The sequence below is a fragment of the Anolis sagrei genome, chromosome 4, assembly GCF_037176765.1.
Source record: "Anolis sagrei isolate rAnoSag1 chromosome 4, rAnoSag1.mat, whole genome shotgun sequence".
Taxonomy (NCBI): domain Eukaryota; kingdom Metazoa; phylum Chordata; class Lepidosauria; order Squamata; family Dactyloidae; genus Anolis; species Anolis sagrei.
In genome coordinates this window covers 148,053,989-148,068,656 of record NC_090024.1, presented here as the reverse complement: position 1 = coordinate 148,068,656, position 14,668 = coordinate 148,053,989, and the positions used below count along the sequence as shown (strand labels likewise).

At 37.8% G+C, this 14,668-nt stretch overlaps 1 protein-coding gene across 1 annotated transcript in view; it reads left to right on the top strand.

The window, feature by feature from the left end:
- DPYD (dihydropyrimidine dehydrogenase) overlaps positions 1-14,668 on the top strand; it is a 594,355-nt gene that overhangs the window by 504,777 nt on the left and 74,910 nt on the right. Inside the window, exon 19 of the mRNA XM_060773944.2 lies at positions 6,768-6,910. Coding sequence (XP_060629927.2) covers positions 6,768-6,910 — 143 coding nt within the window. The remainder of the gene's footprint in view (positions 1-6,767; positions 6,911-14,668) is intronic.

Sequence of the window (14,668 nt, the reverse complement as noted above, 5' to 3'; positions counted from 1 at the left end):
ATTTATCATTCTTTAGCAAAAAACCATCATCTAGATATGGCACAATGAATAGTAAGCACCAGAAATGATAATCATACTATTTTCTAATTCACGTCACAGCCTTCAGCTTGTAAGTAGTATCACATTTGCTCTAGTGTACCATAATATTACTGGGTCCTCTGGCCAATGGTCAGCTTATTTATCCATGTTACTAGCCATTTATGTACTAGGATCTAAGAACCTTGTCTGTGACCTGCGGTATCTGTACAGACTGGTTCAAGATTGGGAAAGGTTCAAGATTGGGAAAGGCATATGGCAGAGTTGTATACTCTCACTCAACCTATTCAATTTGTATACAGAACACATCATGCGATGTGTGGTGCTTGATGAATGCAAGGCTGGAGTTAAAACTGCTGGAAGAAACAACCTTAGATATGCAGATGATACCACTTTAATGGCTGAGAGTGAGGAGGAGCTGAGGAGCCTTCTAATCAAGGTGAAAGAAGAAAGTGCAAAAGCTGGGTTGTAGTTAAACATAAAAAATAAAGATTCTGGCAACCAGACTGATTGACAACTGGCAAACAGAGGGAGAAAACGTGAAGGCTATGAAAGATTTTGTATTTCTAGGTGCAAGGATTACTGCAGACGCAGACTGCAGCCAGGAAATCAAAAGACGTTTACTTCTTGGGAGAAGAGCAATGACCAATCTCGATAAGATAGTGAAGAGTAGAGACATTACACTGGCAACGAAGATTCTCATAGTTAAAGCAATGGTATTTCCCATAGTAACCTATGGATGTAAGAGCTGGACCATCAGGAAAGCTGAGTGAAGGAAGATAGACGTTTTTGAACTGTAGTGCTGGAGGAAAATTCTGAGAATGCCTTGGACTGCGAGAAGATCCATCCAGTCCATACTTCAGGAAATAAAGCTCGACGAAACATACTAGAGGCAAAGATGAAGTACTTTGGCCACATCATAAGGAGACAGGAAAGCTTAGAGAAGACAATGATGCTGGGGAAAATGGAAGGAAAAAGGAAGAGGGGCTGACCAAGGATGGCTGGCTGGCATCCTTGATGTGACTGGCTTGACTCTGAAGGAACTGAGGGTGGTGATGGCCAACAGGGAGATCTGGCGTGGGCTGGTCCATGACGTCACAAAGAGTCGGAAGTGACTAAACGAATAAACAACAACAACAAGAACCCAAAGATTATTGGTGGTTCAGTAACATACACTTATTTCTCATTTTGTTTAAACATATTATTACTATGAAAATGATTTCTATTTAGCATGGTCTCAGTTCTAATTAATAAAAAGAAAAACAAGTGATAATAGTGCGTGCTTTGTGTCTGCATGTCCCAACTTTTTTGCTCTTTTTTTCATACCAGACTTTGTGGGAACCAGAGGCTAGATGAACACCCTCTGATGCAGGCCATATAATTCCCACTGTTGTTTCGGCGAGCTGTCATGGGATTGTTAGCAGGCATTTACTGGCAGAATTACAGATGACTGTAAATTTTCCAATAACTAAAGAATCAAGAAGTTAGTTGTTGACACTGTCATTTGAATGGTTATAAAAAATAAAAATAGCAAGACTGGAAAGCAGTAGCACATGAGAGATGAGAGATAAACATTGGAGCATTGTTATGAGTGTCATTTAAATAAAAAATATAAGTATATTCACTCTAGAATAGATGTAGATGTCCTGCCTTCTCCAATTTGGACTTCTCCAAGTGTTTGTAGCTCCTCTCATCCATGATCATAGAACTATAGAGTTGGAAGAGATCTTGTGGGCAATCCAATCCAACTCCCTGCCAAGAAGCAGTAAAATCACATTCAAAGCACTCCTGACAGATGGCCATCTAGCCTCTGTTTAAAAACCTCCAAAGAAGGAGCCTCCACCACACTCCAGGGCAGAGTTCCACAGCTGAACAGCTCTCACCATTAGGAAGTTCTTCCTCATATTCAGCTGGAAACTCCTTTCCATCATGCTTCCTTGAGATTCTAAAAACTACGGATTAAAGAATCTGGAAGGACCCAGCTTGGAGAAGACTCATCTAGGCATCATCTTTTTTTCATCACTGGATTGCAAACCCATAAGCAAAAAAGTAGAAATACTTTTTTATTCCTAGCATTTGTTATTCAGAGGACTGTCTTAAAGCATTCTTTAGAACAAGCAGTACCAGAAAATTTAGAAACACTTAAATCATCAGCCACATATGTTGTTCTTTATCCTTTCTTCTGTTGTCCTTCTGTTGTTCTTTCTTCCTCAAGGATCTTTCCATCCATCTCAGTCTTCATTCAAACTTCTGTTTGGTGCATTCTCCTTGATAAGAAGCAGTCCTCGATACTATTTGAAGAGTTTGAGAGTCCTTCAGAGGAAAACAATATGCAGCGCTGCCTTGTGTCTTATCAACATTCAAATTTGTTTCTTCTTATTGATGGCAATTCAGAATCTAGTGTCTGAAAATACAAACAGCCTATAGCCAATTTTAGAGAAAATTAATAAATTAAAATATATCTGGTCTGTACTAGGGTCTCTTTAGAATCCATACTAAGTTTTATATGTCGTCTTGTCACAGTTTTTGATGTGCGCTTGAAAGAAAACACACGCACTTTTATTGTTACAGATTACAATACGTTTATACTATACTTGTTTTATGTTTTGTACTACTTTTTCCATTGTCATATTATTTTTCAACTTAAACAAAGCACAACAATCAGACAAAAGGAAAAATATACAAGGTAGAAGTACCATCTGTGTTATATTTCACTAAAGCAACACTATCATCATTGACATTTTAAAAACTTTTTGAAGACACATGAAAATATCCTGCAGTTTTTAGCCACCAGAAGATTTTAGTATGTGATGTATTATTTTCTGAATTGTGACAATCCTTGTAACTCATTGGCCTACAATAATGATATTTGTTTTCTCGTTTATAAACTGAAGCCACTGGAGTCTTTCTGCATTGTTGCTAAGTATGTTGGCCCCGTTCTGAGAAGAAAATATCAGAGTTGCTTCTTTGTATGGCAACATCTTCAACTGTTGTCTGGGCATCCCGGGATGGTGGTTGTTAGATTTTATTTAAAGTGAAATTGTCAATGTTTAGTTAAGATACATTCTTAGAGATCAGATGTGCCTTCAGTGTTGTATCAGTGTCCAAATTCATTTTCCACTTAAGGAACTCAACCTTACAATTTCAGTACCCCTGGAAGCAACTACCCAAGCCCTGTTCAGGCATTACTTACATGAACGAACGAAATGAACACATGGGAATGAAAAGCCTGCACATTTAGCGCCAACCTGAGGCTACCTAATTATAAATCAGTATCTGATTTGTATGTGGAACTATAAATCAGTATCAGTTTTATAACCCTGGATTATGTTTAATTGCATTCATCCATAGATATATGTGATTCTGCATTGCAGATGTTATTCTTAAAGGGAACAGAGGATATCAGAAGTAGTAGCTAGCCAGACCACAGGGAGACCCTGTATAAGTCTTAAAAATTGCCCAGCTTCATAATGTAAATAATACCTCAACTGGACTAGAACACCAAAGCATCTAGTTAGACTTAAATCAGTTAGTCCTAACTCAAGTGTGCTTGTTTATTTATTTTTCGTGTCATTAGCAACCATACCATTGTATTACAATTCTAACGGAACAAAACAACCACACAGATTAAAAAGAAAGGGAAAAAAAACACACAGATTTTGCAAACTTGGTAGTTGGTTAAATGTCCTTTGACCAGTATCTGGCCACTTGGCGTGCCTCTGGTGTTGCTGCAAGAAGGTCCTCCATTGTGCATGTGGCAGGGCTCAGGGTGCATTGCAGCAGGGGTTTGCTCCTCTCCGCACTCGCATGTTGTGGATTCCACTTTGTAGCCCCATTTCTTAAGATTGGCTCTGCATCTCGTGGTGCCAGAGCACAGTCTGTTCAGTGCCTTCCAAGTCGCCCAGTCTTCTGTGTGCCCAGGGGAGAGTCTCTCATCTGGTATCACCCATGGTTTGAGGTGCTGGGTTTGGGTCTGCCACTTTTGGACTCTCGCTTGCTGGGGTGTTCCAGCGAGTGTCTCTGTAGATCTAAGAAAGTGTGCTTGTTGAATAGATGCAACACATTGCATAAGTATCCTCCTGCCAAATTACTTAAAATATTAATGTACAGCTTCTTCTATTTGCAATTTTACACATTTCCCCTTGTATACTGTTCAGTTGCAACTGCAGAAGAAGGTGGGGGTGGATGGGGGTAGGACCAATCTTAAACCAGCATACTCTGAATTTGATTTAGTCATTTGTCCACTGCTGAAGTGTAATCTGGGCAAAACTCCAATGCTTTATAGTCTGAAAGAGCAAGGGTGAAAAAGCAGCATGACTTTAGGAGGACTCTTTGTGTTCTTCTTACCAGTCTCATTAAGATTGATTTTGTTAAGCTAACTGCAAATATCAAGCCATCTATTAATGCCCAATGGGACCTTTTTGCCCTCTCTCTTTTCCTTTTGTGATCTTCTATTTTGCCATGATCTTTGCTTTCTGTTCTTTATGGTCTTTTTGCAAAACAATCCCCACCTTTGGTCAAATGTTGGCCAGTGCTGCTAAAGAATTATATATTGGCAATAATTTATACTGTTTTGTTTAGAGTTCAGTCCTTAATGCAGCTTCTTCTCCATCACCAATTCTACACACAATACATTTTGGATTTGAGAACTATTTTACACTTTCCTTCTCAGTCTTACTCGTGCAGAGCAAATAGTCTCAATATTCTTTATTCCTAAAGGATATCAGTTCCTTGAAGACATGTGTTGTCATGGCATACTACCAGGCAGCGTGCTTATTGGTTCTGGAGCAGATGTTGATGGGGTGCAAGTTCAGTTTTGAATATGGAGGAAATGCTGGAGCAGGTGAATAATGAGGAGAAATCTCTGCTGAAGCAGCTGAAGGAGGCATAACCCTAGTGGATAATACACATGCTGAATCAGGAGCAGATGTCAATAGAGACAGCTTGTCTTAGTGTCTGGATGCTGATTCAGTAGCAACTTGCATTGATGGGAGAGGCTTGTCAGACACACTATTTGTAAAGACCAACATTGACTGTAAAATTGGTGGGCTCTTAAGAGGGAGGTGACATGTTGCTGGAGGCAACAGGCAGTAAAGAAACATCTTTCAAAATGACAACACAACAGTTTTCTTTCAATATTCTTTGGAAAAACCATATCATATATTTTCAAATGCAGTGGTACAGTGAGGTTTTCATAAAGGACAGTAAGGGTGGGGTCTAGCAGACCTCTTCACAGAAAGCCTCAACCTCTAAGTGAGAATAGCACGTTTTGCATTGCAATATGTCTGGAAGTTCACAGGTGGGATCAAGAATGTATACAAGAAAGGAAGTCAATGGTATAGCCATCACAATTCACAAAACCATTTATCCAATACAATAAAAAATCATTTAAGTCAACCCGACCAACTATAGGCTGCCTTTGCTCCATCCTACCTTCAAGTACTTTTATCATGGTAATTATCCTGATATTTCACTGAGAGTTTACTTGCATTTAATCAGAAATGTCTGATTATATACAATGAATTCCCTTCCCTAAGTATGGAGTTATCACTAAATTGTTATTGTTACATGATTTCAAATTGACTCCAATTTATCACAACCCTTTCATAAGGTTTTTTGTGGTAGTATTTATTCAGAAGAGATTTGCTGTTGCCTTACTGTGAAAATGTAATTTTCACCTTGTGACTTTCCATGGCTCGCAAGTAAGCCATAGAAAAGTGCCTGATTTCCTTACCCCATGTCCCATTTCTGGCTCCCATGAGCACTTTTATATCTCTGTATTTGGACTTTGACCAAACCGGATGATACTTGCTTGTCTCTGTCTTCAGCCAAAGCTGTGCCTCCTTGGAGAATTGGGAGGTACCACAACAATCCAGCACTCAACTATTATAACACTCTTGCTGTGATAAATTACAAAATAATTTTATTGTATGACTATAACTTTTGAATTACTGTCCAGATTGTGGCTAGAATAGTGATGAAGGAATATTACACTGTTCAGGCACTGGCTTGAGGTTTACTTCTTGCTCTTGCCTTAGGCTTTCTAAGAAGTACTAAGGTGATGACAAGGTGAACAGGAGCAAAGTGGTACCAAAATCAAAAAATCTTCAACCACAATAAAGAGATACAAAGAAAGCTGAAACAAAACTAGACTCAGGTTTGTTGGTAACATGTGATGTGGCTTTCACAGCTTTGGAAAATAAGCCACAGATACATCTCCACACTTTCTTTGCTGTGGGACGCTGCGAGATGCAGCATGGGGATAATACATGGTCACAAGCAATTGTGCTGTTCTCTTGCCACCTGGGAGTGCAGTCTGGCAACACTTGAGATGGGTATAACCATGGGGGATATCACCCCAATACAATGGGCCCTTGGTACCCACTGGGGTTCAGTTAGGGATGGCAGAGGATGGCAGAATCCATAGATTCAAGGTCCATGGATACAGAGGGATGAGTGTATTCCTTATAGCAGTAGTGGAAGGAAGAGTGTCCATGGATTACACACAGCTCACAGGATCCACAAATGTCTAAAGAGCATGAGGGGAATGTTGATATGTTTGGGGTGGGGGTGAGTTTGGGCTCACAATAGCCCTTTTTTGTAACAGAAATCCACTACAATAAAAGGCAGGTGCCTCAGACAGGCCAGTGGTGTGAGAAGAGATGAGAAATCTGCTAGCACTATTTCAATAACGCATTTGCTTTATTTTTATTTTATTTTATTTTTTGCAGGAAATGCCATCAGGCCAATAGCTCTGCGAGCCGTTTCTGCAATTGCTCGTGCTCTTCCAGGATTCCCTGTCCTGGCTACAGGGGGCATTGACTCTGCTGAAAGTGGCCTGCAGTTTCTTCATGGTGGTGCTTCTGTTTTGCAGGTATATATTGTACTTGTACTTTAAAAATAAAGGTGCAAAAGCTGTTTTTATTCCATAAACAGGGAAAAATAACTAAAAAGTGAGGAAGGGTGATGTGTCAGGAGTAGATATGCATGCATTCCTGATTCTCTTCTCTGTTTCTAGGACAGAGCTGGAAGAAAAATAAATGTAGAAATAGTACATTTATGGGGAAACAAAATACAAAATCTATGCTGAAGGTTCTTGTTGGATTGGGCCTGCTGATCCCTAGGACCCTTCCATACAAGCCCTGTATCTCAGGATCTGATCCCTGTTTATCCCAGATTATCTGGCAGTGTAAAGGGGATAACCTGGCATCGGATACTGGGCTCTAGGGCTTGTCTGGAAGGGCCTCTAGGCAACATGAACTACACTTCCTTAAAAAAAAGTCGGCAGGTTAAAGTTCTGTTTGTTTTCAAAGTAATAAGAAACAGTTCCAAAAAGTTCCAAAAAGTTTTGAATAAAATAACAAACGACACAACAAAACCCCATATCCATGGATTCCTTGTTCACAGAATTAATCATTTACAGCTTGAAAACACTTTTTTTCCCCAAAAATCCAAAAAGAAAACCTTGATGTTTGCAATATATATAAAGGACACCATTTTGTGTAATGGGATGTGAACATCCATGGATTTTGGTTTCCACAAAAGTCCTAGAAACAAACCCCAACAGATACCAAGAGCACACTATAAATAGCAATGAATTACAAGTGACTGAGCTGTGAAAAAGTAATTGGGTTCTGCAAACTGAATAATATAAACTAGGGTGAAATATCCTAGGTCTCCAGGCCACCGGCTCTCTCATAAGTTTTTGCAGCTGGTACACACTCACACCCCATATATGACTTCCGTTCCAACTGTCAGAAAGATAAGAAGGTTAATCCTCCTGGAAGCCTTCAATAAAAATGGTTCTCCTTTAAACAAGCTAAGCTACCCCTATGAGACTTGAAGTAAAAATTGCATTTTTTTCAAACTAGTTTCATCTTGGAAAAGACACTGAAAGAGCAATAGGGCAGTCATCATCCACACTGTAAGATTTTTCATATAAATACTATAACATATTCATGTCCAGTGTGTCCAAAGTGTAGGGCTAAACCAATGGGTTTAAATTTCAAAAAAGGAAAAATATTTTCAAGCCAAAATTACCAATACCTTCCTGATGTAACAAGCTGTATCAGGAGGTGATAGAGAGTCCGTTAGTAGAATTGTTTAAATGAAGACTAAAAAGGCCATCTATCAACAGTGATGCATTCTAACCAGTACAGTTATTCATGGTTTTCCACACATACTACAATATTATTACTAAAATTCCAAAAGATTTGACAGCATCAGTGAATTTTTTTAAAAAAAAATAACCTGAACAAAAGCTTGTAGCACATGCAGTTTGAAACCACATGATTCAAAACATCATTGTAAAAGAGTAATAATAACAGCTTTGACTAGAGCGAATGCACATTAGAAGTTTCAAAAAGTAAATCAGCATAGAGTTTTAGCCTTGTGGGTATATTGATGCAGTACATATAAGCTGGGTTTTCAAAAATGTTTTTGTGGTGATATCTAACTAAAGGGATATTTTAATGTAAAATACTACATTTCTTCTGAAACACTGTCATTTTATAGACAGTCGTTTTTCTGTCACCAGCTCTGATGGTGTCATCCAATGCAGTTCACACCCACCACAGCCTTCTAGTGATGCCACTGCCTGTCAAAATGCTGTAGAGATCAGTTTCTTTCACCAGTGGGGTTGCATTAAGTAGTAGCTGAGATCTCTTCTTTTGTTCTTTGGTTATTAAAACGCTATGGAGGAGTTATGATTTGCTGAAAAATAGGGTGTATCAAGGAGTCTATAATAATAAAGAGAAGTTATGATGTTTGTCATGTATGTTCCAACAATAGCTCTATTCTTCAGCTTCTGTTTATTGAAATGGTGTTGACACAAGAGAGTTTGTTGATGAGATGTAGACAGAAATGTGCAGGTACCATACAAGACTATTATTCCGCCATAATTCAATACCTGGGTTAGGTTAATAATACCTGACTAATAGGGATATGATTTTCCCTTTTCTAATTTTCTTGTTAAAAGAAGTAATGAGAAATTTTAGTGAGCTTCTTCGTTTTCCAAAACCAGGCAGTTTTCAAAAACCAATTGGCAAACAAAGTATTCTCTCTGCAGGAAACATGGTTCTCTAGTCAGAAAATAACATTGCTGTGTAGAAATATTATTTTCTGTGCAGAATCTGCTGTTTCCCAGAAATTCTTCTGTGCCAAATTACAAGTGCAAATTTACTCAAAATATGTTCCAAACTAGAAGGGTTCTTCTGAGTCCATGATTCTTCTTGTCAGACTTTCTCAATACTTAAATATCATGCTTTTCAGCCAATTTTCAAATACTTTGATAAAGGATGAAAAAGGGAGTTGAAATTAGAGACTGAATCTTATTGGTTAATCTCCACTAGCATAGATAATTTGAATTAATAGTTAAATCATGACTCAACGGATTGGTAAATCCCATGGATTATTATTCATTAATTTATTAAAATATATTTATCCCACCCATCTTTCTTGAGGTCTCATCATGACATGCCCAAAAGAAAACCAAAACAAATGTAGACAATCGCAGATTAAATAAAATACTTTTAACAAAATAAAATGTATTAAACAATTCAAATAACCCAAAAAAACAAAATAGCACAAGACCCGTAGTAGGATTTAATCCTTAAGTCTCTCCTTTGCATGTGTGATGCTCTTTTTCACTCCCAGATCACTCTATAAGGCAGCCATTACAATTGTTTTATAGTCACTGCGAAATTTACATTGTACTATACAAACCTCACATCTAAGCAAAAAATGGTAATGTACATTTTCTTTCTTTCATTCTCATGCACAAAGACAGGACACTATGTGTGTTTTGTCTCACATACAAAACTATGAACTGCATCAGATGACCCTTTGTAAAGCAGGGGACAGTGAGGGCAAATTTGGGGCAATATAGGGAACCCGTCTGGTTGTGTTCCCTACTGTTGGGGTCCATACTCTGACTTCCCACTATGTTTCTGTGCTGTCCCCCACTCCTTCTTTGGCTCTTCTGTCTTTTTTGGATGAGGAGTTGGATGTACATCTGATTCCCGCGGGCTACTCTGCCGACGCGCTGTCAGCATGGAGCCGCATTGGAAGTAGCCCTGTATCATGTGATGGGCTCCTCTACCTTTGTCTGATGAGGTCATATGAGATATTTTCTAGTGATATTAATAAGAAATGTCATATTTTGTGGAATATTTTTGGTGCAATTTACACCAAAATATGATAATAGCTGACTTGTTATATAGACTTTTACAAATCAGAAACATGGTATGGACTGTTTCTCACCACCACCACCACCATGGTATTATGTTGTTATTATATGACTTGCGGTGACCCTAAGACAAATTTGTCATGGGGGGGGGGGCGGTTCAGCATTACTATTGCTTTCTTCTGAAGCTGAAAGAATATGACTTGCTCATGGTCATGTTGTGTGGCTGTCATGGTCAAGAAGCTATTTGAAACCTGGTCTTTCAGAAACCTGGGCATACAAACTACCTTCCCACACTGCCTTTCCTTCTACCTCCCCATTACTTAAGCAGTTATTTTGTGCTTGCTTTATGTGTCTTATTTGCTTCACAAAGTGAAATTACATTTTGCATGGCAACTTTTTGATTATGGAAACCTCACAGCGGGAAAGGTAGCCCATCTTGCTCTCCAACTGGAGGCAAAACTATCTTGCGAGGCTGGCAATGTCTCAAAATACTCTCCTGTTGAGAATAGGGGAAAAGTTCCCAATACTCTTCACTTCTCTGCCTGTCACTTGGTTCTTGATCTGATTGTAAATAATACTTTTCTTTTCTTGCATTGCCTTCCTGAATCTGGAAGAGTATTTATTTCCACCAAAAAAATCGTAAAAGAAAAGAAGTATGATCAACAGGGGAATGTTCCACTGATTTCATTTATGACTGCTAATTAGAACAGAACTTCAACTGAAGGAATATATAACTTCCCACAATTTGTCACTGAACCTCCGAAGATTTCCATTAAAATGATGTATTAGCTTAAATATATTGCAGTGTTCTTTCTAACTTACTTAAGGACTTTGATATGACTTCAAAAATTGAGGTCTTGATTACGTTATTAAGACATAGTTAAAATGATTAGAGAGGCAGATAGGTCTATTGTTATTCCTTTTTGGGAGAAACTTAAAATATTTAAAAACATGACAGAAGGGAGAGCTGAAGGGACCTAAATAGTGTATAGGTGATGTTACCATGTTCGGGTAACCCAAACTGGCTTCCATAAATCTGATTTTATTTTGCAAGCTGTTGTGGATCTACCAATTTCATCTGCTTATCATCCCCTTTGTGTAATGGGGAGATCGGGATGGCTGTTTCTGCAATCCCATGAAACAAAGAGATCATAATCCCATTGAACAAAGACACTGGCAAATAGTTACACACCATCCAAGAACATTCAACAGCATGAGTGGAATCCTGTAGTTAATCTCAATGGGCATAGACTTGGCCAATCAAATATTGAATGGTGAGTGAATGTCTAGGTAAGCCCAGCAGATATAATGGGGTTTAGCCACATGTGAAATGGTTACTTTTGTGGACCTCTGCATATTCATATGAACTGAATGATTGCTAAATTGCCAGAACGGTACAAACCATCATGTAGGGAAACATGTAGATGACATCAACAGGATTTCAACTACAGAATTTTTCTTGAGGGAGCAAGCTTTTTTCCCACTGCTCTAGACACCAGGACATGGAGCAGTAGGTTCAAATTGCATAAAAAGATATTCCATCCAAACATTAGGAAAACCTTCCTGATGGTATGAGCTGTTCAACAATGGAATTGAGTTTGACACATGTGGCCTAACTATAATCAAGCAATTTCTTCCAGATAGTATTCAATAGGAAAGACTGGAAAAGGCATTTAGTCCTAGATACCACATGATAGAAATGGGATATAAAAGTACTTCATTTTGGCTAGAATGCCTTATCTTATCAAATATTTCAGAAGAAGAACATACAATCCTTTAATGTTTTCCTCCCCTCAACTCTGAATGGTAGCAATAATTTTGGGGGATGGGTTTTTTATTTTATTATTTTCCTTGTCATTCAGAAAGTTATTATTGCGTTGTTTTTCTTTTGCAAGCTTCCGTAAGGTTTTTCTTATCCTGAAGTATGTTTCAAGAAATGTAAGTAGCTAAAATAAAATGTCTGTATCCTAATAAAATTCACTTAATAAAGGAGGAAAGAAACATAATAAATAAATAAACACAAATGCACCTTTCAAAATCACCTTACAATGAAATAAGATCGTATGATTCATTATAATTTGACGTGTGAAAAAGAGTTGCTGTTTCACTGGGATGGAACTTCTACAGATCTATTTCACCTCCATAATTTAACTATGGCCTTCTCTGAGGAGTTTTTTTAATAAATAAATAATTAAATAATTAAATAAAACAGTCTTAGCTTTTTTCCCCCTCCTAGCTTATGTAACCAGGGTCTGAATAAATATAAATACCATTAATTTTAAATGTATTCAATAGCCAATTTGAACATTTTAATTAAACAAGAGTGCTCCGTGGTGATGTAGGTGGAAAAGTGAAACCAAAGCTCACCCCCTGACTCTTTCTGAACATAGTTAATTCTTACTTTTTCTAATTAGTGGGATGAGATGAGGTTTTGGGTGGATAGCGGGTGTTTAAAAAAACTTTGAAACATATTTGTGTTAGACATACAACAACTGGCAGATACATTATTCCAAATTCACAACACTTCTTTGACAAAAGCCAAATTAATCGTTAGTTACATTTGTTGTACAATTTGTAGCATTCCACTGCAACATATGTTTTCTTTATTTTTAATTGAGCCTGCTTTCATTCTTTGGTTGGCAAATAAGCTTTTCCATCTTTTCACGGGTCTCTTTTCTTTCACATATGCCATCTACCGTGTCACATCTTTCCCGTCATTGTGTGTGTATATTTGTGTGACTTTTGAAAGGCAAAGACATGCATTTTTAGAAATCATCTCACTGTAGAAAATTAAAAATGGAGACAATTATAGAAAACTCCAGTTGAAAGAGAAAATGCATTATGGAATATGCCATAAAGCACAAAAAATATTAAAGTAAAAATCACTTCACAGCAGCCCATATGATTCAATTGTAGATCAATAGTGTGTAGTTAATGCATTAGCAGTAGAGCATTAATTTGCAATTACCGTAGGTGATCTGATCCTCTATGTGCTGTCCATTGACATAAATGACCTTTTGTTGAAAAGGATTCTGCAATCATTATTTCTAGCAGCTGTAACCAGGAAAAGAATGCACGGGTTGCTTTCAACAATGTGGACCATATATGTGTGTGTTTCTCTACCTTTCTTTCTCTTTCTCTCTGTGTATCTATAGCCACCGTTTTTGAATGTGGAATCAAGCTCATTTTAGCTTTAGAATCGTTTGAGAATTTATTTTCTGAGTTGAATAATGTATTTGTCTTTTCTGACAACACAATACGAAATGTCTTATAATGTGAAGTCCTGACGACATTCTTCTCTTTTGCATCAATGGTAGGTTTCTAATGTTTACTCAAAGAAAGCTTTGATGATTTCACCATGAATATTGTTTTTCAACTATCAAAGAAGGAGGAGGTGATTGTAGTGGTGGAGAAAAGTAGTATTTGGTCTTTAAGGCTGGTTTTGCTTCAACCTCTTTATAAAATAATATTAGAAATATCATCTTTGAAGCTACTTTTGCAAAAGAGGTAAGAGATGCAAAGAAAACAAAAATCTTAGTTGGGTGGGGTGGAGTCTATTGTTAAGAATGCTGCAATTTTGTAACTTCATAAAGTAATGTTTATTTCACTAGTTGTGGCTCAAATTTCATGTATGGATAAAGGTTGACTTTGTACCATTGAGGTGCTTTCTACCAAAGAGGAATTAATGCTTTATATTGCAAGATAATCAAAATCAGCATGTCTCACAATGTGAACAGCCTGGTCAAAGAGTAATTTTTGAATGCAGTGAAAGAAAAATTAGGAACTACATTTTTTTCCAAAAATGATCCAACAACCTACATTTGGCACATCCTGCTTGAAAGTTATTATATGGAGAAAACAAGAAGTAGCAGTCTCTTAGGGTATTGTGGAAGTGGGTTTCCTACGTTATTCCTGGAGTACTCTAGGGGTCAGAGAACTTTCTCCTTTCATAGATCACAAATAAGTTTCTCTCGTGGACACAAAATTGAGTTCACAAATTCTTATAGCCAAGCTGATGGAACCCGAAAGCAATTTTAACGGAAAGAAAATATAGCAGTATTGAAGGAAGAAGCTCAAAAGGATGAGAGGTTAATCACTCCAGGACTAAATTGAGGTCCCAAGACAGAAAAATTGTTTTGCTGGCTGGTTTTGATAGACTTGCAGCTTACAAAAGTATGGCCCCATGGGAATGTGCCTCAAGGGAACAACCGACTCCAGCTTTAATGATATTGTTCATTACAGTTCTCTGTCTGCTCAGAGTGCGGTCTCTATGGACCACAGAAAGTCTGTCCTGAATGAAGCCAAAAAGAGAGAAAATCCTTGCTTCCTAGCTTCTTTCCTCCCCAGCTCCCTAGTGTTTTTGGCCTAAATGTTTAGTTTTCAGATAGATGGGTCTCTAGACATTCCAGTTGTTGTCGTCGCCGCCTTCTTCTTCCTCTTCTTCTT